General features: G+C 43.2%; 1 protein-coding gene across 6 annotated transcripts in view; it reads left to right on the top strand.

Moving 5' to 3' along the window:
• The first annotated feature begins 296 nt into the window (after positions 1-296).
• GAB1 (GRB2 associated binding protein 1) overlaps positions 297-21,787 on the top strand; it is a 139,043-nt gene continuing 117,552 nt past the window's right edge. For 2 of the 6 annotated variants that reach the window (XR_016393396.1, XM_089912420.1), the window contains exon 1: positions 297-567. Coding sequence is in view for 4 of the 6 variants with exons in the window: in XM_089912420.1 (XP_089768546.1) it covers positions 496-567 (72 nt within the window). In the remaining 2 variants the exon portion in view is untranslated. Of the gene's footprint in view, positions 568-14,597; positions 15,543-21,787 lie in introns of those variants that run through there. The other 4 variants (XM_089912419.1, XM_022599736.3, XM_022599737.3 and 1 more) reach the window with 4 other exon arrangements.

Genomic DNA, 21,787 nt, shown 5'->3' with positions numbered 1-21,787 from the left:
GGATCGCGCAGGGCGCACCGAAACCGAGAGCGGGCGAGCCGGAGTGGGCACCGCGCAGGGCATTGTGTGTGTGTGTGTGTGTGAGTGTGTGTGTGCGCGCGTGCAGCGTCGTGTCTGTCTAGAGAGCGCTCTGGGAGGTCCCGTCCCGAGGGGGCGGAGCGCAGGGGGCCGAGGCTTGGTCTCCGCGCCGGGGCAGAGTCCCGTTGAGCCCGAGCGCGAAGGAGGCAGTCGGCGGGACGGCGCGCCTGGCGGCTGGGCGGGCGCACTGAAGGGAGGCCGGGGCGCCCTCGGCCCGGCCGCGGACCCTGCCCCGAGGTATCGGCCTCGGCGGCGCGGCCCGCTTCTACTCAAGTCCGCGGACCTGCTTGCTGGGGAAGAAGCTCGGAGGCCGAGAGCCGGTGCGCCGCGGGAGAGCTAGGTCCCCGCCGCTGCGCGGCTGTCCGGCGTCGGCGGTGTCGGGAGCGCGCCCGGCCCGGAGCCGGAGAGGCGCGCACCATGAGCGGCGGCGAAGTGGTCTGCTCCGGATGGCTCCGCAAGTCACCCCCGGAGAAAAAGTTGAAGCGTTATGTAAGTAGAGCTCGGCCGCCGTTCCCCTTCCCGGGAGGCTCGCGCGCGGGCTGCTGCTTCCCCTTGGTCCCCATCCTTTTCCCGTGGGCCCTTTCCCCGGCAGGCTGGGGACCCAGGCTGGACACTCACGCCCGGGCCTCCTCTTGGCCGGGCACCTTTCTTCCTCCAGATTCCAGACATCGTCCCGTAGGAGGGCCCGGCATGGCCAGCTGAGCGCCGGCTGCATGTTTTTATTGTTCCTTTTAGCGGGGGCGAGGGGGAGAGCATTCTCCTTTCGTTATATCTGCAGGGAATCCTTAGGGACTGCTGTATAGTAAATTTCCCGCAGTGGGAAACCCACGGAGGTGTTGGAACTCATCAGCCCTCTATTTGGTCCGCGCTCCCTCCCGCCTTCCCCTCGGGGTGGTTGCCGGAAGCGGGCGGGGGACCTGGGAAGTTGGCCTTAGAGCCGAGCATCTCCAGTCCGCGCACACGGGAAAGAAAAGTTATTACGCGCCCTACCGTTTGCTTAGCACGGTTCACATTTTCGCGGTTTTGAAGCGAGGGACCTTGGAGTTTGGCCCGAGAGCCTTGGCAGTTTGCTGCGAAAGGAGGGCGCTGTGGGGAGCCTGGTGGCTGGTGTTCGGGCGCCGTGGACACGCTGTCAAACCCCGCAGGAGAGGACAGCTGGGGCCAGTCAGGATTTCTGTGTGTTACGGTACTTTCCCAGGCCACCCGAATTGCTTCTGCTGATTATGTGTTAAACCGTTTTAGCTGTTAAGGAAGCTATTCCTTGAAAGAACCAACCTTGCTTAGGTGGAAATCTGTGTCCTCTTCGGGGGGGGGGGTCTGCGATCTTATCCCTTCTCCCCCATTGGCTCTTTGTTGCTGCCCCCTGCAAAAGACAGAAATGACACCTTCGCCCTGGCATATGACGCAAATATTTTTCTAGTAAAGTATGTCTCGAAAACAAAATGTATGCCCCCTTAAATATAAATTTACTACCAGGGGGCCGACACTAATAATGGAACCTGTTTCTTGTGGAAGGGTATCTACATCCAGAGTGAGAGCTCGAGGTAATCCTATTAGTCACTGTTTGCTTGCATAGAACGTAGTGAAGTGCAATATTTAGCTTCACCGACAACTAACCGGTGAGTTTCTGGTTTACTTTCTGCCAGAATTTGTTATAGGCAAGTAATTCTTATTTAAGGATTTGATGCCACAAATCCTAAGAAAGTTCTCCAGAGATTTTTTTGAATCCTTCCAAATCCTGTCTCTCCACCTATCACACTTTGACTGAATATTCTGGTAAATATGCTGACTTTAATACAAAAATTGGGGAGAGGCAGTGTTTTCAGCTCTGAGTTCTGAAGAGGAGGTTGTATGTGTGTGGGAAGAGGGAGTGGATTGATAGATGTATTTGTTTTGAGAAGGCGCTGTTTAGGAAATGATTGGGTCCTTGGGGGAACTGAAGAACACTACATTAGCTGAAATAGGTAGTGGTAATAGAGGTTTAATGCTTTCTTTCACATGATTGGTTTATGGCTCTGTCAAAAGATGCCCCGCACTGGACTAGGGACCATAAGATTAAAAAATACAGTAGGAAAAAAGACTTGCCTCTTGGGCTTGCAATTTAATGTAATACAAACCAGGAAGAAAATCAGCCCCAAAGATTATGTCTTAACAAGGACCAAGAAAATGGAAAATCTGAATTAAAAAAAATTATTTCATTTGATCGTTACAACAGTTTTATGAGGCGGGTATTATCTATCTGTTTAACAGATGAGAACACAGTCTACATAACCAGAGTGTGCCAGAGGCAGGGTTTGAACCCAGATCTGCCTGCCTGACTGGCCTTTAAAAGGTTAATGAGTCATCTAGTTGATTTCAAGCGGCACTCAGGTGGGCCAGCTGTAAACAGCCTTTCAAGTTGTAACTTTCTATGAGTCTATGGATATTGGTTGAGCATGCAAGGAAGGGGCGGGCTGCGCATCAGAGGTGCAGTGCTGAAGAAACACAAGACAAGCATGTGTGCACAAAAGGTAGCTAGCAACGCCACATGGTTTCTGATTGTGTGCCCAAGTGGATCACTATGGGTATTGCATAGATGTTTTGAGGAACAAGCTTCTTGTAGACTGAAACCACAGGAATACTTCAGGGAGACAATGGGCTCCCTAAATTGTTGTCAGCTGAGGGGAGAATATGCCTAACAGCGGAGGGAGGCGGGCTTTTCTTTGTCTGGCTGGGCACTGGGGTTTTCTTTCCACACCAGTGAAGTACATAGAGACAGCCCAGGAAGAAAGTGGGCAGGGTGGCCACCAGAATTGAGGGGTCCAAGAGGGTGACTGGAGACTTACAAGTTAAAATGAGTCTTGTCTTATATTTGCACTGTCAAGTCGGTTGCCCAGATTTTGACATTCCCAGATGATTGCTCTTTGGCTTGGTATCCAATTCAGACAGTTTTGGCTAAAGCAGCTTTGCCCCTCAAAGACATTGGCATATATACATGCATCTCCTGTGCTGGTTTGGTTTTCATGTAGAATCTTTATTTTCTGGATGAAAGGAAACATTGTTGGCCACCCAGTAGTAGGCAAAATGTTGCTTGATAATGGTTTTGAATGAACAGATTCACTGTGATAAGATATCTTGGATGCCTGGTACTGTAATTGTTAAATGAAACTTCAGGGAGTTTGAACATTGATTTTGTTGGGGAACATTTGGCCAGAGAACTTTGACAGTTGTCTCGCTGTTTACAGTATTTATAGGGTAGTCCAAGCATTGATTAAGATGATCCATCAGGGCTTTTAAGTGACAAAAAATTGTTTTAGTTTTATCTTCAAAGTCATCTCAAGGTATGGCCCCCATGCATTCCATTTACAACTCCATTTTATGTTTGCTTTTTTATAGTCAACAGCATTGTTTTTTAATATTAGTATGTTCCTCAGATATGGAAGCTTTTCTTGAATTTCCTAAAGAGAGTGGAAGTGGCATAAAAGACAGTTAAGACAGACTAGCGAGCGGATTCTCCAGCCTTTTTGCCTCTTTTTAATTTTTTCTATATTTGTTTGCAAAAGGGTAAGAACCTCTTGTATGTGTTCCATCCTCTGAGAATTTTTAGAAGTCCACTTAATATGGAGGTGAAGATTTTTCTGCTTTCTCTCAGTTTTGCTACTACTGTGTTGCTGTTTTCTTCCTGTGTTATATATTAAACAGCTGATTTTTCACTCTGTTAAGGACCTGAGTAGAATCACATACAGATCAATGTCACTAGGGTTATAGAAACCAAGTAGACTCTTGGTAGTATGCACTCAACGGCAGCGCTCAGATGTTTAAAGGGCTGTTTAAAGACAAATCAGCCATTTGAAATAATGGTAGAATTTTCATCAGGATTTGAAATTTTAGCTGAGATAAAAGGTAAGTCTTGAAAACAAAGGATTGCTCCAAGCCAGCTGGCTGTCTCCCTGTCTCTGCAGGGGGGAGCTTCCCTATGGCCTCCCTCAAGCCAAGACACCAAGTTTGGGCTCCTCCATGGCCCAGATGTCTGCCTTGGGCCGGTGTGCGATCTCAGCAGGAGAACTTGCTTCTGGACCAGGGCAGGGTGGCCTGCTAGCTGCCAGCCAGCTGGGGAGCAAAACCTCAGCCAGTTCTTGGGTGTGTAATCTGCACCCAGCTTGGGCTCTGCTCTTCAGCTGTCAGCTTATAGGATGTTTTTTGTCTGAACTTGTGGTTCTGGGAATGGACTTAGAAACAGAAATAGCATCTTCCTCTGGGTGGGCACCTGACATCTTACATGGAGGAGAGAGGCATGGGGAAGGCAAAATAACAGCATCTCCTTGGTTCAAGGACAACCCAGGAGCTGGGCTTGAGTCCCTGTTCCATAGTGTCACTACAACAAAGAGGGCTGGGATGTTTGGAAGCTTTTCCTGCCCTTTTTTGGCAATTCCCAGTAGCCAACAGATTCTGAAGCTTTTGCTTACAGTGACTGAAGGAGCATAATTATTCTGTTCAAGGAAATTTTTTTCCTGCAATTCTCCCATTAGTGAACATACCATTCAAATTTCGAATGTTTTCTTTTTACCTTCTCCAATGAGGCAGGAACATTGTTTCTACTAAGAAAGATCATCAACTAGCAAGTACATTGTCTTTATGAAAGTTAATGATAGTTAATTCTTTTGTTGTGCCTGGGCTTAGTGATATGAGTTGCTGAATCCCTAAATCTGATTGTTGTCTTTTGGGATTCAAAATTACTACTAAGAAGGTGTATCAGCTTGGAGGGTAGTTTTAGAATTCTGCTGTTTTTAAGTTTTTTTAATTGATCATCTTTGAACAAATACAAAAGCATGGCAAGAATTTATACTTGGATAATCTGGTTGACAGGTGAACTGGTTATTTCAGTGTATTTTGCCATAATGAGTCTGCTTAAAGAATATGAAAGAAATGAAGTGACAAGGCACTTTTAAGCCTAAGTAAGATTCCATAGTTTGGAGTTGACATAAAAAATACGTAGCTAAGGTCTTGATGATTTGCAGGTTGAGGACATTTAAGAGGTGATTAACTGCCGGCACTGCTAATTTTCTTACAGAGACTAACACACGAGAAGGAACATCGTAGCAGGTGGATTACCACTTTATTTTTGAAGTGTTTTAGGTAAATTGGGCCATGGTGGAAGGAACCCTGAACTGAGTGTCAGGACCCAGAATTCACCTGGGCTTTGCCACTATTCACGTGATCTTTGGAGCCTTCTGATCCTCAGTTTCCTTATCTGTAAAATGGGGACGTGGTGGGCAACACATCTACATTCTAAGCTCTCTTGCCCTCTAACATTCCTCTCCTCAGACTTTTCCTTGGCAGGGAGGGGCAGATGGGGGGGAAATAAATCTTCATTTCTTGTTCATCTTAAATAGCCTAGTGAATATATTAGAACGACAGAAGCAGAATTCTTTGGGGACCCTTCGGCGCCTCCCTTAACAGAATGCAGGCTCACTGAGCCCAGGGCTGACGAGTGCCTGTGCTGCTGTGTCTGATACAGAGTGGAAGCTCACCAGGTATCTGTTGACTGAATCAATAAACAGGTATCTCTGGAGCTTTTGTAAATGCGCCACGTGTTGAATACCGTGGAGGGAAAGGCCCACTCCCTTCCCATAAGGAGTTTCTAATCTGTTCCCCAAGACAAGCTGTAAATGCATGTTCCTTTAAATCGTTTTACAAGAGCTATGTTTGTAAGGCTGTATATGATGAATTGCCAAGTGGTTGATACAGACAGTAATTGCTTAAGAGCTCAGACTAGAGGGGAGGGGGGTGCAGCCAGTGAAGACTTCACAGGTGAATTTCAGGCTCTATTCTTGGAAGAATCCAGGTGCTTCTGACAGAAATAGAAAAATCAGAAGGGCAGCCTGGTTTTCAAGGAAGAACGGGGACTTTGTGTTGAGTTCAGATATCCCCGCGAAAAGAACAGAACAGCTCCGTTTCATGAATGGAATTTGGATGTCAGCTGTAACTTGCAGTTTGAGAAGTTTCAGTTTCTGCCATGACCTAATGCTCTTGATGGGATCCTGACCACAAGTGAATTTTCTGTCCCAGGCTAGACAACAAACCAAACAACCCCACTTGTCCGGTCACCTGAACTTATTAAAATTCCAAGGGACATGTGTTATTTAAGATTTCTTTATGTCTGTTTGGAACTAAATAATTCATTCTGGCAAGCATTTAGTTGACAACAGAGAGGGAGCATGTTCTGGTAGGAGGGAGAATAAAAGAGCCTTTGATTCATTTGCTTCTGAGCTCCAGCAGGAGGGCAGGGGCTGCCTTGGGCTAGCGTCTTATTTTGGACTTTGGAAGCCATCTTAGCCCAGCTGTGTGAGTGCCAGGCAGTGCTGGAGGAAAGAGAATAACACCAATGGATCACATTAAACCCCTCCTGACTGTTGATGGAAGGGTTTCTCCCATTTCACATTCCTTGCATTAACATGGTGGCTCACTTCCCCCCAAGTTAGAGTTCCATCTGAATTTGCCACTTGAACTTGGATTGAAGGCACAGCACTTCTGTGACTCTTTATCTCAGTCGACTAAGTACAGGAAACTTAGCAAGACCCAGGTCCCTGTCTGCTCCCTCTCTTCAGCTACAGGAACAAATAAAATCAGCATTCTTTTCTTCTTTAGATGACTCCTGGGCGAAAGTGGCTCATTGTACCATGGATTTCCACGGCCCTTAAATGTGTAGCCTCTTCATTTGCCAACTCAATGGCTGGGGGAGCCTTAATGAATTGGAGATGGCGATGCAGCCCTGTGGAATTACTGGGAAAAGTCATTTTAGGAACTTGGAAGCTTCGACCATTCCAGGCTTGTCTGTGTGAGCACCTCAAATCCTACAAGAATGCCTTAACTGGAGAAGAATCTTTTATATTTTAAGCAATTCTTTTATTCGTAGGAGCAAAATGCTCCCTAACTGAAGAGAAAAATGCTCATTGCTGAATGTGTATAAAGTAGAACCCAGCAGCTTCTGACCCTCCCACAGCCTGCTTTATAAAAAAAAAAAAAATAGTTAAGACTCTGCACAGAAATGCATGCTTGGTCGTTATCTGGGTTACATTAGCCCTTGAAGCATTCTGATTACAGCTTGTAGCTGCCAAGCCCTGTCCTGCAGTGTTATCTGGAACAAAAATTTTCCATGTGGTTGTTTTTAGCAGAGCTACTATATGCAAACTGCATGTGAAGATGTAAGTCGCAAAGAAATAGAGCTTCTAGAAGGGGAAATGTGAGTGATCTTAATTTTTTTTCCTACTATTTAACTGTTCTTTCCTTTCTGTGTATTTCAGAAATTTTTTTCATATTTCTAAACTGAGTTTTCTTTTACTTTTATACACTGGAAAGAATCCCAAATTTACCACAAGTTTTTCATATGGTGGTGTTTTTTTTTTCTCCCAGCTTTTTTCTTTGAATTCATACTTGGCCTAGGTAATTCCCCATGTGTTCAAAAAAAAAAAAAAAAACCAACAACAACAACAGCAGTGTCCTAAAAGGAAAAAAAACAAATGGCTACATTGTTCCATGAATTAAAAACAATATACCAAGAGTCCAAACATTTCTCTTCAATGTAGAAATCTTAGGTCATTTTTTTTTTAAAGGAAGAAAAATACCAAACTTTGCTTTTAACTATCCTGCTCATTGTTTTTCTTTTCCCTTTTTTATTTATTTTCCTTTGTTTTAACTCGTGTCGTTTAATTTTTTTTGAAAAGTTTTACATATGGTTCTTCTTTAAGAATATCACACATGGAAAAAGAAAACATTAAAATTTCATTTTACTTTTCATCCTCTGGTCTGAAGAGGGGAAAAAATGTTAATTAACAGTAAGGGTTTGTAACTGACTTCGTGTTGCTTGGTTGAATTGAATATTTGTCATTATTGCCTAGAGATATTTAGCAGTTTTATGTGAAATAAGCAGGTAAATATTTTAGTTAAGAGGCTCTTTTGCTTTTATGAAATAAAATATGCAGGACGGTAGCATCAGGGGATTGAGAACTCAATCTATTTCTGTCGTTTTTACTGTAGTTAATATTTGGTAATTGATATTTTGTATTAAATATTTATTGTATTTAATACATCGGTTAGCCAGTTGCTATAAAATTTTATCTGCTAACTTTTTTAAGTGGGAGAGCACTCTTTCCCCCCAGGAATCCCTACCCACTTGCCCTTTTCCCCTTGTTTTCCACTTCTTCCTCTGTAGTAGAAGCCTCACTACCAACATCACAAAGTATTCATGTCAAAATCCTTACACACACAGTCTTTCACCTTTTCTCTAAAAAAGGGGGAGTTATTTATGTCCTGTTATGTAGTAATCAAGACTAGGAATCATAATGTTCTACCCAGCAGGTAGATTGTTTTTCTCTCCTGAAATGCAGTTTTTAGTTACTACTGTATTGGGAAATGCTGTCAGGGCACTTTCTGACTAGCAGGACTCCTCCCTGAAATGACTACCTGGTTAAAGAATTAAGTACCTGGTGTGCTTTGTCAACTCCAGTCCATCACACATTCCCATCGGTGCCTTGGCTAGGGTCATCGTAGCCAAGAGGAAGGTGCTTCTGATTGGAGGGTTGACCACTTGATTTGCGGGAAAGAAGTGCTTTCATCTTTGTCACTTGGAAGAGAAACACTTGGTAAAATGCTACCTCCAGTGCTGCGAATTCCAGTGGCGTCAAGTAGAACTTGGTGAGGAAGGCTCACCCCACCGGGCTAGGGAAGCATCGTATGAAGCCCCTACCCTCTGGCAAAGTTATAATTGACCCCAGAGTTGTGTAGGAGGATTGGATTTTACAAGTTCTCCCCGACAATTTCAGATTTAAATGTTTGAAGTGTTGGAAAAAGGTAAAAGGAAATACTGAGCTAGGAAGAATGCGAAATATTTGGGCAGTTAATTTGTTCCTGGTGGTGCTGTTACATAAAACCAAAGCCTTCTGAGTAATCTTCACAGGGTATCTAGGTCATTTATCTCTGAAGAAAAGTGCACAAAATTAAACTGATGCTGTAGTTCTTTTTTCTTTCTCTTCTTTTTTCTTTCTCTTCATTTAAGCAGTGGAAGAGTCAAAACAGGAAAAGCATGCCTGGTATATTTTTCGTTTTAACATATCTTTCTAGATGATTTTCCTAATGACCCACAGTATACACAGTAGAAAGCGTGTACACATGATCTATTTACAAAGAAAATTATGGCTTCATTTATCATTCTTTGGTGTTTGTAATAGGTTATTAATTTCCAGAGAACAAAGACGGCGTTTGTTCTCTGCGTCTGAAATGCACAGAGTGGTACCTGGCACAATCTCTTGAGTAGCGTGACCAAATACTTGTTGAATTTTAAGCCTAAAATGATAAATCATCTAGTTCAATGTTTCTCAACCTCTTCTAACCCATTTCTCTACCACGTATTGTTTGAGTTTCCCATGGCTTTTCATCCAGTTTTATTTTCTATGATTTGCATTACAAAAACAATAGCTATATCAAATATCTCTCCCAATTATACTTATCTCCTTCTTCCCTAGTAGAGAGTCCAACCTCCTCTTTTTACAGGGAATGAAAATAAATAGCCTCCGAGAGACTTAATTGATTTGTCCGAGGTCATACAAGTTAACCAGCTGTTCTGGCAGGGCCAGATCTCTTACTTCTCAGGTCAGACCCTGCAGTCCTTGAGGGGATGCCCGCTGAGAACAAGGCATTGCAAAGAATTCAGAAGAGGCCCAAGAGGGCACTGCGTCTACCTTTCAGGAGTTTATATGCTACTAGGGACATAGGAGGCACTCAGTACTGCAAATTGTGTTGTGATCAGTGATGTGTGAGGCCAGGCTTTAGAAGAATTCAGCTGAGGGAGGTGAATTCAGGGATTCCGGGAAGGTTTCATGAAGAGAGATTTCACCAGGACCTTAAAAGATGGATTCAGGGCTTCCCTGGTGGCGCAGTGGTTGAGAGTCCGCCTGCCGATGCAGGGGACACGGGTTCGTGCCCCGGTCCGGGAAGATCCCACATGCCGCGCAGCGGCTGGGCCTGTGAGCCATGGCCGCTGAGCCTGCGCATCCGGAGCCTGTGCTCCGCAACGAGAGAGGCTACAACAGTGAGAGGCCCGCGTACCGCAAAAAAAAAAAAAAAAAAAAAGATGGATTCAATTTTCAAAGATGGGGCTGGAGCGAGACTCTTTGTATTGCTCCCTTTTCCAGCCAGACTCGTGGGTGGGTTGTGTCCACCTGGCGGCCCCCTCTTCCTCACCTGCTGCTCATCTCAGAGTGGAATACAGCCCGGGTCCTCTTCCACCATCCTTACCTAACCCGGCTCCCACTAAGATCCCAGATGGTTGCCCAATCTAGCAGAACTAGATCTGAACTTTTTAGTTTTTATTTTTCATGAAACTCTTGACTACATCGTTGGAGATAACCAGTCCATTTTCTCAAAATATGTTCTTCCCTGTGCCTTCCTGATACCAGGCTCTGGTTTCTGGAAGTGTTGGAGTTCCTAAGTGTTCTAGTGCTGGCTAGCCCTGGATGCTCTCGACTCCCATGTCACACCGTTAGTAGTTCTTCATCCATTGGGCGTTCATGAACTTTTTTGAAAATTTGATAAAAGCTCCATGTTCTCCATTTCCATAGAATTCTTTTTTTTTTTTCCCCCCTGCTTGGCCAGTGCCCACATCATGCTGGTTGTTAGTTGATTTACAGTTTTGTTAGTTTCAGGTGTACAGCAGAGTGATTCAGTTATATATTCTTTTTCAGATTCTCTTCCATTGTAGGTTATTACAAGATATTGAGTATGGTTCCCTCTGCTATACAGTAGGTCCTTGCTGGTTATCTATTTTATATATAGTAGTGTCCACAGAATTCTTACAAACTTACACACAAACCTTATTATCCCCTTGCACGCTTCCTAACTTTTAAAGCCCATCTGTGGATCATAAAGCCCAGTGAAATGCCCCTGAATTATATGCTGATGATCTGAAGACACCATTTCAGCCCATTTGTCACTCCACATCTTTGGCTCTAACTGGTTAGTAGATCTCTAACTGCTTAGATCCCCACAGCAACGGAGAGTCCGCATGCCCACAGCAGGGCTTACCATCCTTTCCCTAAACCCCGTCCTCTCGCTGTTCCCTCTCTCAGTCAGTCACGCCACCATCCCTTTCCCAGTGGCTTAAGCCAGAGGGTTTTCTTTGTTCTCTTCTCCTTCTCCACATCCAGTGACCAAATCCTGTCAGCTTTACCTTCCAGAGATCTCTTGACTTCCTGACCGCTGTGTTGCCTAAGCTGCCTTTGCCTTTCTGCCGGATTTCTGCAGTCGCTAGTTCATCTCCCTGTCTCCATCCTTGCGTCCCTCCAAACCAGCTTCATCAAGGCAGCCAGCATGGCCTTTCTGAAACCCAGATCTGATCGTCCCAGGCTCCAGTTTGAGGCTGTTCCACAGGGTTCCTTTGCTCTGAGGAATGCCCAAACCCCTTCTCTTGGCTTGCAGGGTTCCCTGTGATGTGGCCCGTGCATGTACCTCCTTCGCACTCACGCGCTCCGCTTCAGCTGTACTGAGCTTTCAGGTCCCGAATTGGCTTTGTGATCCCTCACTCTGGCCTTGGCCTGTGCGCTTCTCTCCTCCAGGGATTCCTGGCCCTCCTCTCTCTGCCTCCACACCAAGGCTACCCCGGGAGCCTCCCTCGAGCTCCCGCCACCACTATCACTCACCCATGCAGACCCAGCGGGCCAAGAGCATCTGTTTTGTTCCCCTTCGATGCTCGGCCATTCCCCCAGGACAGTGCCCATTGCACCGGATTGCACTTGTTTGTTTAATTTCTTGTTCCCCCTTTTGATGCTGGGGCTCATTGTGATTTTTCACGAGCCCCCAGTACTTTTGCCTTCAAGGGCTCCCTTCCTCTAACAAAAAAAAGAATAAAAATTATATTTTGCAACTGTGTCCAGATAGATGAATATATTCCAAGCTGGATTTATTATTAGATAGTTATTATCCTTATTATGTTCATATTTTATTCTGATTTTAAATGAAATTCATATGAAGACACTTTTTGTGGGCTCCTGAAAGTTTTACGGGCTCTAGCACTTGGTGGCCTGTACCTGATGGACACCTTGGCTGTGTCAAGTGGACATGAATCCTTCGGCGATAAAGTTGACAGCTTATTGATTGTGACTCGGAAAGGCAAGGAGCCCACTAGTTATTTCCTTACATGGCACGTTTGTAGTGGCTTGAATAGCTTCCTGAAACCGTATTAAGATTGTGTATTGTAGCCCCTGGTATCGGAAAAATATATTTTAAAAAGTAGGATCACAGACTTAAGAGACGTATATATATGTATATTTAAAAGCAAAAATCATGAGATCTTTATGATGTCAAAAATATGTTCCTCGAGCTAATTCACTAATACGAACGTTTCTTCGTGATGTGTCCGTGTACAGCAGTGGTTTTTAGTGGAAGTGGGAAGGTGATTTTGCCCCTGCCAGAGACATTTAACAATGCCTGGAGATGTTTTTTGGTTGTCGCCACTGGGGGTGCTACTGGCAGCTGGTGGGTGGAGGCAGGGATGCTGCTAAACATCCTACAATGCACGGGACAGCCTTTGCAACCAAGAATGACCCAGCCCCAAATATCAATAGGGCAGAAGTTGGGAAACCCTCAGGTAGAGGAATCCTTCATAAAGCTTGGTTCCTACAGCTGTATTATTCATTTGGTTTATTTCCCTGTGTTTCCTTTAAAAGCCATAATTCAGGTACAGGACTGTGTTGCAGCCTTGGACCCAGGCATTTCCTTTTCTGGCTTCAATAAGGTTGAGAAAAAGTCATTTAGATGCCTGATCTTTTGAACCCCAGAGGTTGGGGCCATGCACCCCTGTCACAAGGGTTTCTGCAAGAGACAGAAATCTCTCTCCAATGGTAAATGGTCTGTTATCATTTAAATCATTGCCCCAAATACTCTCTTTTTTTTTTTTTCCCCCATGCTAATCCTAGCTGGAGTACAGCCAATTGTTGTCTGGGTGGGGAGGGGGATGCTGAGTCATTTATTCATGCTTTTTATTACCTCTTGGCTTGAATATCACCACTCATTGTTCACAAGCTGCTCAGCTTGTTTACTTTTTATAAATTACATGTAATCAGTCCTCTTGCAGGTCTGGCTACTGTAATTGGCAGCAGCCATGGAGCAGGGCTGAGTCTGCATTTGTGCTGGTGTCTCACAGTCAGCTCAGTCTCCAAACTTTGTTAGCTCCTCTATCTGTATTTCAAAAGGAAGGTGAACAGAACTGCCATGCTGCCCTCTCTTCTCAGATGCTCTGATGGCACTTGTTCATGTAATAGTTCGGTGGAGTCCCTGTGTCCTTTGGTGAAGGAAGAATCAAGGGTTTGGGGCAGTGGACCTCAAACTTTAATGTGCATACAAATCACCTGGGTAACTTCTGAAATGAACATTCTGGAGCCTTTGCCCTTTCTGAAATTTTTAGTAAATATCGGTAGAGGTCCAGAAAACTGCATTTTCTAACTCTCAAATCCCTGGTGATTCTGATGTAGGTGGTCCTTACCTTATACTTGGATAAGTGCTGAGTTAGCATGGAGGAAACATGGGAAAAGGAAGAAAATCCAGTAGAAGTAAATGTGTATAGAGAGTGGGATAGGAAGGCAAGAACCAAAACTCAGAAAGTAACTGCAGCCTCTTTTCTGTGAGATAAGGGAAATATGCAGTGATCCTTTAAAAAATATGTGATTTAGATCAAAGTTTCCCCTAAAGGGGACATATTTAGAGGATGACAAAAGTGAAAGGGAATTTTTAGAAAGGTAAGAACATGAGAAAGTACCTAACCATCGCCAAGAAGCTCAAAGATGTGATGAAATCAAGGAAGGTACTGTGCAGGTATAGATTTGAAAAAGAACGCGCATTCGTGAATCGAGAGCTTTATGAATGGCTTAAAGATGAAGAGGATTGGGCTTCCCTGGTGGCGCAGTGGTTGAGAGTCCGCCTGCCGATGCAGGGGACGCGGGTTCGTGCCCCGGTCCGGGAAGATCCCACATGCCGCGGAGCGGCTGGGCCCGTGAGCCGTGGCCGCTGAGCCTGCGCGTCCGGAGCCTGTGCTCCGCAACGGGAGAGGCCACAGCAGTGAGAGGCCCGCGTGCCGTAACCAGAAGTTCTGGTTATTCTGGTTATGGGATCTGAAAGCCTATTATTAAAATACAGTCCAGGTTTCCTGGAATAGTTCTAATTTCAGATATTTTTTTCCCACTGTCTTTATAGTACATGTCTAGTTTGCCCTAAGTTTTGGTTAGTTGAGATGTGGTTGGTTTGTAACAGAGCACCAAAATAGTTATACATGACTAAAGAAGTTCTGTTTTCAAATTTCTGTCTGCCTGCCTGTCTGTCTCTCTTTCTCTCCCTGTATGTAATGTATATATTCTAATCTGTTTCTTTGAACCTAAACTTTGATTTTAAAGTCCGTTTTAAAGAACGAGAGCAAGAGAGAGAGAGAGAGATAAGACAGACTCTATCTTAGAAAATTGGCCAAGAAGTGGCCCAGGTGGGAATGGTTATTTAATCCTAGCAGAGGAATAAAGAATTTATTTCCAACTACTTACAGAGTTCACTCTGTTTTTAGAAAGCTATCAGATAGTATTTTCTTAGGGGAACTTTTTGATTCTATTTATACCTTGCAGAAAGAGATTGACACCCTCCTCCCAAAATAAGAGGCATTGGGGGAGTTACTTATAAAATGATGGCTATCATCAGCTTTTGTTAATTCCTTCCTTACCCTGCTCTAACCATCTCTTCATCAGAGTGTGCGTCTTTCAATTTACTCTACCCTAACCGTCTCGGTGTCAAGAGTGTTCATTTCTCCATGCTGGGAACCCAGATTGTACTGTCGACTTTTCACCACTGTGGTGTCATACTGATGAGCTGGCTGACCTTTCCTCCCTCCCTTCCATTTCTCCATCCTTCACCCTCTCTCCCTTCCCCTCCATTTCCTTACTCAGGGAGATACTCTGCCCATCTGCCTGCAAGATCTTAGAGAATCTTCCCATCTGCTTTGTAAGTGTTGAGTAGCATTATTGCTGTTACACGGTATCACTATTGTTATTATACGAAGTGTCTGCCACACCCTCTCACTGCACCGAGAGTTCAAGTACGTTCAGTTAGTAGATCGCTTTGCTCCTGAAGTGAATAGAAGGGCTGTTGCTGGCTGGTGGTGGAGACCCAGAACCAGCTTCTATCAAGAAAGGCTAGACTCCTGTGACTTCTGTCCTGCACGTAGGATTATACGGTATCACTAATTGTTATTATACGAAGTGTCTACCACACCCTCTCACTGCACCCAGAGTTCAAGTACGTTCAGTTAGTAGATCGCTTTGCTCCTGAAGTGAATAGAAGGGCTGTTGCTGGCTGGTGGTGGAGACCCAGAGCCAGCTTCTATCAAGAAAGGCTAGACTCCTGTGACGTCTGTCCCGCACGAAGGCTGGGCTCACGCCTTGCTCTTTGCATTTCAGGTGACTTTATTGCCTTGCTTTCCTGTATTTTTAAAACCATATACTTGGTAGACCTGTTTTCTTAGGAGTCTCTTGATAGTTCTAGTTATTTTTTCAGATTTTTTTCTATAATTTATTCTAACCCATATGTTGTTTAACACAGTGATAGATGTTTCCAATGAATATTTAAATTTGCTGTAAACAAGTGTAAATGCTCCTGGGGAGAACCGCAACATTAGTCATCCAAGTGCAGCATAAAAAAATATATAGCTTATCAGTTTTCAGTGGGAGTATTTTAACTTTAAAATTTCTGGCTTTGCTTTAACATATAGGAAAAAAAAGTTATAAAATGTTAGTTAAGCAGAAGTTGTAAAATATTAGGTAAGCAGGTGTATTGCCCTTTGCATGTTACTAAAATGTCTCTTTCATAATTAAATAAGACATCATTAAACTGAATATACATATTTTAACTTCTAATGATTTTATATTTACTTATATTTAAATAGAAAATGCATAGATTGACTTAAAATTCATAGGATGTTGGTACTTTGATTATTTCTGTTTTAAGATATAATTTTTAATACTCAGATATATTTAAAAGTTTAGTATCTCCCTACTGATTTCAGTGATGCTTAAACAGCTAAAACATACTCTTTTATGGTAGGTTTTATGCATACTAAATATTTTAGCAAATGCGATATTTATTCCCAAGCTGGAGAAACAGTTATATGTTGAGAAACCCATGTTCTTATTAACTGAGGGATATTGGAACATGGATATTGAAGTATTTTTAATGTTTCAGATAAGGTTCTCGTGTTGAAAACATTCATGTTTGTTTTTCAAAGAGAATCTGTTGTTTCTAAACCGTGTATTTCCAGAGCAGAATAACTTTTCATAACTTTGAGATTTTTATTGAAATACTTAAGGAGAAGAAATACTTTTCTTAAAGTAGTGAAAGGAGGAAAACTTAATTACTGATCCTATTCGCAGTGAGAAAATGAGGACCTAGGGAATTGAGGCCAAGGAAATACCCTGAGTTCAAGGCCAGTTGGTTTTAGCAGGCAGAGGTAGTCATGGATGCAAGCTTCCTGACACCCAGCCCGGTGCCATTCCCAATCTGCCACATCTATCCCCATCTTCAGTGGGTTGTTGTACTTTCCAAAATTCAAATGCTTTGACATTTTAAGAGCATTTTAGCTGCCCCTCAGAGCAGTGACAATGTGGTAAGTTCACCCCAGTCTCTCACTCTTTTTTTAAATTTTTCTTTTTTTTTTCTTTTTTTTGCGGTATGTGGGCCTCTCACTGCTGTGGTCTCTCCCACTGTGGAGCACAGGACCAGCAGCTCTGCGGCATGTGGGATCTTCCCAGACCGGGGCATGAACCCGCGTCCCCTGCATCGGCAGGCAGACTCCCAACCACTGAGCCACCAGGGAAGCCCTAAAATTTTTATTTTTTTAAAAAAACACATAAAATTTACCCTCTTACCCATTTTTAAGTGCACAGTTCAGTAATGTTAAGTGTATTGACACGGTTGTGCCACCCCAGTCTCTTTTGCTTCTCCATCTAATCTCTGGAGCCTTGGAAACATCTGAAGGGGCTTTAGACTGGCACCTTTTGGGAAGGCATGCAGCTCACCTGTGTTTGCTTCTTTCTTGTATTGATAGTAGGAAGTTAATTATGTGGGATTTGCTCACCTAATCCACACAGAAGATCCTACCTTAGTGCTCATTTGGAAATGCCACACCCCTTTCTGCCCCCGAGAAAAAATTCTTTCCTGATTGTAGATTCCGTGCTCAGTTTAATCTTGATCATATGAGCATGAGTCACCCTGGGTAAGTATGTAATCCCATTTATACCTTCCTTCCAACCTCCCTTTAATTTTTAAACTTAAAATACTGGATCCTGTCTTCCTGTATAAGGTCTGGTGATTTGGGGCTAATTTAGGGACCAGGCGATGCTGAGATTTTTTTGGAACTGGCAGTTTCTATTCTCCTGACAGTGAAGCTGCATGGCCTATTTTAAAATTCAGACTATGTGTGGAATGTCTGTGTGGATGAAGAAACAAGTTAAAGCTTTTTGGGGGGGAGGCAGGGAGAAAGAGGAATGAAAACTTTTAGGTAGTCTGATTTTGTGGGGGAAATTTTGAGATTTTTTAGAATACATACAAACCAAAGATGAGCCTTTGTGATTTCTTTGGGGTTCACAGAGGAAATACTTAATGTTGGGCTAAAGAGATATTGTTGAATAAATTCCTTAACCGATAAATTAACAAATTAGTAAACCTGCCGGTGATTTCCAGTTATCATTATCTTTCCCAGTGTGTAACCACTAATTCCATGTCTTCGTTTGCAGAATGAAACATATGTCACTGGGAAGTTCTTTTTAAAAGAATACTTGTCAAGTACCTTGGAATCTTTAAGATACTTTGACTATGGCACTGAAAGAATGTAAATCACTGATGCTTATATTTTTACACCCATAGAGGATTACTGGAGTGGGAGTGGGTTGAATGTCAAAATATTCCTTTCAAAAGACAACATACATTTGAGCAAAGCCATTCTCCCTAAATGCTTATTTTAAATTGGCAGTCACTTAGCTAACAGTCAGTAATCTCACTTAGCAAGTGTCTGGCACACCTGTTTTAACCTGCACAGGTTCAGTTCACACAAAGAAAGGGAGGGTGGGGTGACGTGGTGGGAGCACCCTGTTAGCCTCATTAACATATTTGGAATAACTATTTGAATGTTTGCCAGCTGAACTAGGCCATCTGGACGCCTGCCAAGTGAGCGATGGGAATTTGTGGGAGGAGTGTGGAGATCCGAGCCTGTGAAGTGTTGACGTTTTGTTCTTGAAGGGGAAACCTTTTAGAAGATGGTATTTAGGATACGTCCCTTACCCTCTGAACAAAATAAATTTTTCGTTTTCTCCGTTCAAATTCTGCAGAAATTTCAGATCTTCTCTTTCCACCACTTTTTTGTGGTTTTTTTTTTAGAATAGCACCTTAGGACTTGTCTCCCAAAAAGCTTTTGGTAATCTCTCCGGGATGAGTTTGAGTTCTTGCTCTGCCTGGTTTTTGTCTCTGCAGAATTAGTCCTGAAGCTCTTTCCGTGAGCCTCGCTGGAGCAACTCTTCTGCAAGCTTATCATGTGAACACAAATATGGGAACAGGACAGACAGGATAAACTAGGGCACCTGTGGAGTCACCTCCTAGCCAGTGGTTGCTCAGATCATAAAGATGGCAGCCTGGCTCAGCTCTGAGGCGTAGAGAAATGGTCTTTACAAGGTTCTCTTTTGGGGGCCTGTATCACAGTTGATGCGTTGACACCTGTCTGGCTGCAGCCACAACTTTGGGCTCTAAAACTAGCCAGGGGAGTAGTCAGTTGAAACCAGGGGTTCTCAGGCATTTGGATATAGTGCATTTAAGGGTGAGATGAGGCAATGCCTATCTTGAGTTCTCATTTTGGGGGTCAGTACACAGATGCTCAGGAGTATACTCAGGAGAGTATAAAAATCACCAGGGGGCTTCCCTGGTGGCGCAGTGGTTGGGAGTCCGCCTGCCGATGGTGGGGGCGCGGGTTCGTGCCCCGGTCTGGGAAGATCCCACATGCCGCGGAGCGGCTGGGCCCGTGAGCCGTGGCCGCTGGGCGTGCGCGTCCGGAGCCTGTGCTCCACGGCGGGAGAGGCCACAGCAGTGAGGGGCCCGCATACTGCAAAAAAAAAAAATCACCAGGGAGCTTTTTCAAAAACCATGCACTTTGATTTTTTTTTTTTTTCCTGTTTCCTATTGCAGCAAAGGGTAGGTAGGGATGACAAAGGAATGAGGTGAATCTAGTATCTGTTGAAGCTGTGGGTGCCTGCCACAGTGTGGCATTTTGCATAGTTTAGGCCTGTTTGCTCTCCTGTCTTCACGCTTACTCTCAGAAATGGAAAGATACCCCCTGATGACAGTAACATTCACCCCTCCTGCGAAAGATTTTGAAATAATATGTTAAATGTACATTTAATAAGATTGTCAGAAAAGGGTTTATTTTTCCCCTGATTGGAGCTTTTTTTCCTTATCTCTTCAAAAGTGGGCCATAAGACTGATATTTTAAAATCACAAATATGGAGTATCAAAAACAGGAAAGAACAAATTTGATCATAGCTATTAAAACTTAAAAAAAATGAGAACCTAAAAAAGAAAGGGCTGGTACATTACACCGAGCCTGAATTTTTAACAAATATTATAATGAGCATATATATTTACATTTTATATGCCAGTTGTGTGTGTGTATAAATATATATGCTTTTAAGTGTCTAGACCAAAGTTATTAAATTGCAGCCAGCTTTTGTTGAACTTCACTGATTTCTTTGTAATTTTTTCAGTGTTCTATATGATTCTTACATTTACAAAATCACCATCTACTCTTTTTTGTTTTTTTAAATATTTATTTATTTATTTGGCTGTGCCGGGTCTTAGTTGCAGCACGAGGGATCTTTAGTTGCAGCATGCGGGATCTAGTTCCCTGACCTGGGATCGAACCTGGGCCCCCTGCATGGGGAACGTGGAGTCTTTTTTTTTTTTTTTAATTGGAGTATAATTGCTTTACAATGTTGTGTTAGTTTCTGCTGTACAACAAAGTGAATCAGCTATATATATACATGTATTCCCGCCCTCTTGGACCTCCCTCCCAAACGCCTCCCCACGTCATTCCACCCCTCTAGGTCATCACAGAGCCCTGAGCTGAGCTCCCTGTGCTATACTGCAGGTTCCCACTAGCTATCTGTTTTACACACGGTAGTGTATTTATGTCAAACCTAACTTTCTAATTCATCCCACCCTCCCCTTCCCCCCCACCCCATGTCCACATGTCTGTTCTTTATGTCTACGTCTCTATTCCTGCCCTGGGACTAAGTTCATCTGTACCATTTTTCTAGATTCCACATACATGAGTTAATATATGATATTCGGTTTTCTCTTTCTGGCTCACATCACTCTGTATTACAGACTCTAGGTCCATCCATATCTCTACAAATGACCCAATTTCGTTCCTTTTTATGGCTGAGTAATATTCCATTGTATATATGTACCACATCTTCTTTACCCATTCATCTGTCAGTGGACACTTAGGTTGCTTCCATGTCCTGGCTATTGTAAATAGTGCTACAATGAACATTGGGGTGCATGTATCTTTTTGAGTTATGGTTTCCTCTGGATATATGCCCAGGAGTGGGATTTCTGGGTCATATGGTAGTTCTGTTTTTAGTTTTTTAAGGAACCTCCATACTGTTCTCCATAGTGGCTGTATCAATTTACATTCCCACCAACAGTGCAAGAGGGTTCCCTTTTCTCCACAACCTCTCCAGCATTTATTGTTTGTAGATTTTTTGATGATGGCCATTCTGACCAGTGTGAGGTGATACCTCATTGTAGTCTTGATTTGCATTTCTCTGATAATTAGTGATACTGAGCAGCTTTTCATGTGCCTCTTGGCCATCTGTATGTCTTTTTTGGAGAAATGTCTATTTAGGTCTTTCACCCATCTTTGGATTGGGTTGTTTGTTTTTTTGATATTGAGCTGCATGAGCTATTTGTATATTTTGGAGATTAATCCTTTGTCCATTGCTTCGTTTGCAAATGTTTTCTCCCATTCTGAGGGTTGTCTTTTCATATTGTTTATGGTTTCCTTTGCTGTGCAAAAGCTTTTAATTTTCATTAGGTCCCATTTGTTTATTTTTGTTTTTATTTTCAATACTCTAGGAGGTGGGTCGAAAAAGATGTTGCTGTGATTTATGTCAAAGAGAGTTTTTCCTATGGTTTTCTCTAAAAGTTTTATAGTGTCGGGTCTTACGTTTAGGTCTTTAATGCATTTTGAGTTTATTTCTGTGTATGGTGTTAGGGAGTGTTCTAATTTCATTCTTTTACATGTAGCTGTCCAGTTTTCCCAGCACCACTTATGGAAGAGACTGTCTTTTCTCCATTGTGTGTTCTTGCCTCCTTTGTCGTAGATTAGTTGACCATGGGTGCGGGGGTTTATCTCTGGGTTTTCTATCCTGTACCATTGGTCTATATTTCTGTTTTTGTGCCAATACCATACTATCTTGATTACTGTAGCTTTGTAGTATAGTCTGAAGTCAGGGAGGCTGATTCCTCCAACTCTTTTTTCTTTCTCAAGATTGCTTTAGCTATTCACAGGGTCTTTTGTGTTTTCATACAAATTGTAAAATTTTTGATCTAATTCTATGAAAAATGCCATTGGTAACTTGATAGGGATTTCATTGAATCT

The sequence above is a fragment of the Delphinapterus leucas genome, chromosome 5 (assembly GCF_059928025.1).
Source record: "Delphinapterus leucas isolate spDelLeu-1000000601 "Yukka" chromosome 5, BTC_Dleu_Yukka2, whole genome shotgun sequence".
NCBI classification, from domain to species: domain Eukaryota; kingdom Metazoa; phylum Chordata; class Mammalia; order Artiodactyla; family Monodontidae; genus Delphinapterus; species Delphinapterus leucas.
Note: the sequence above shows the minus strand (reverse complement) of the source record. Positions and strands in the feature narration are given on the sequence as shown.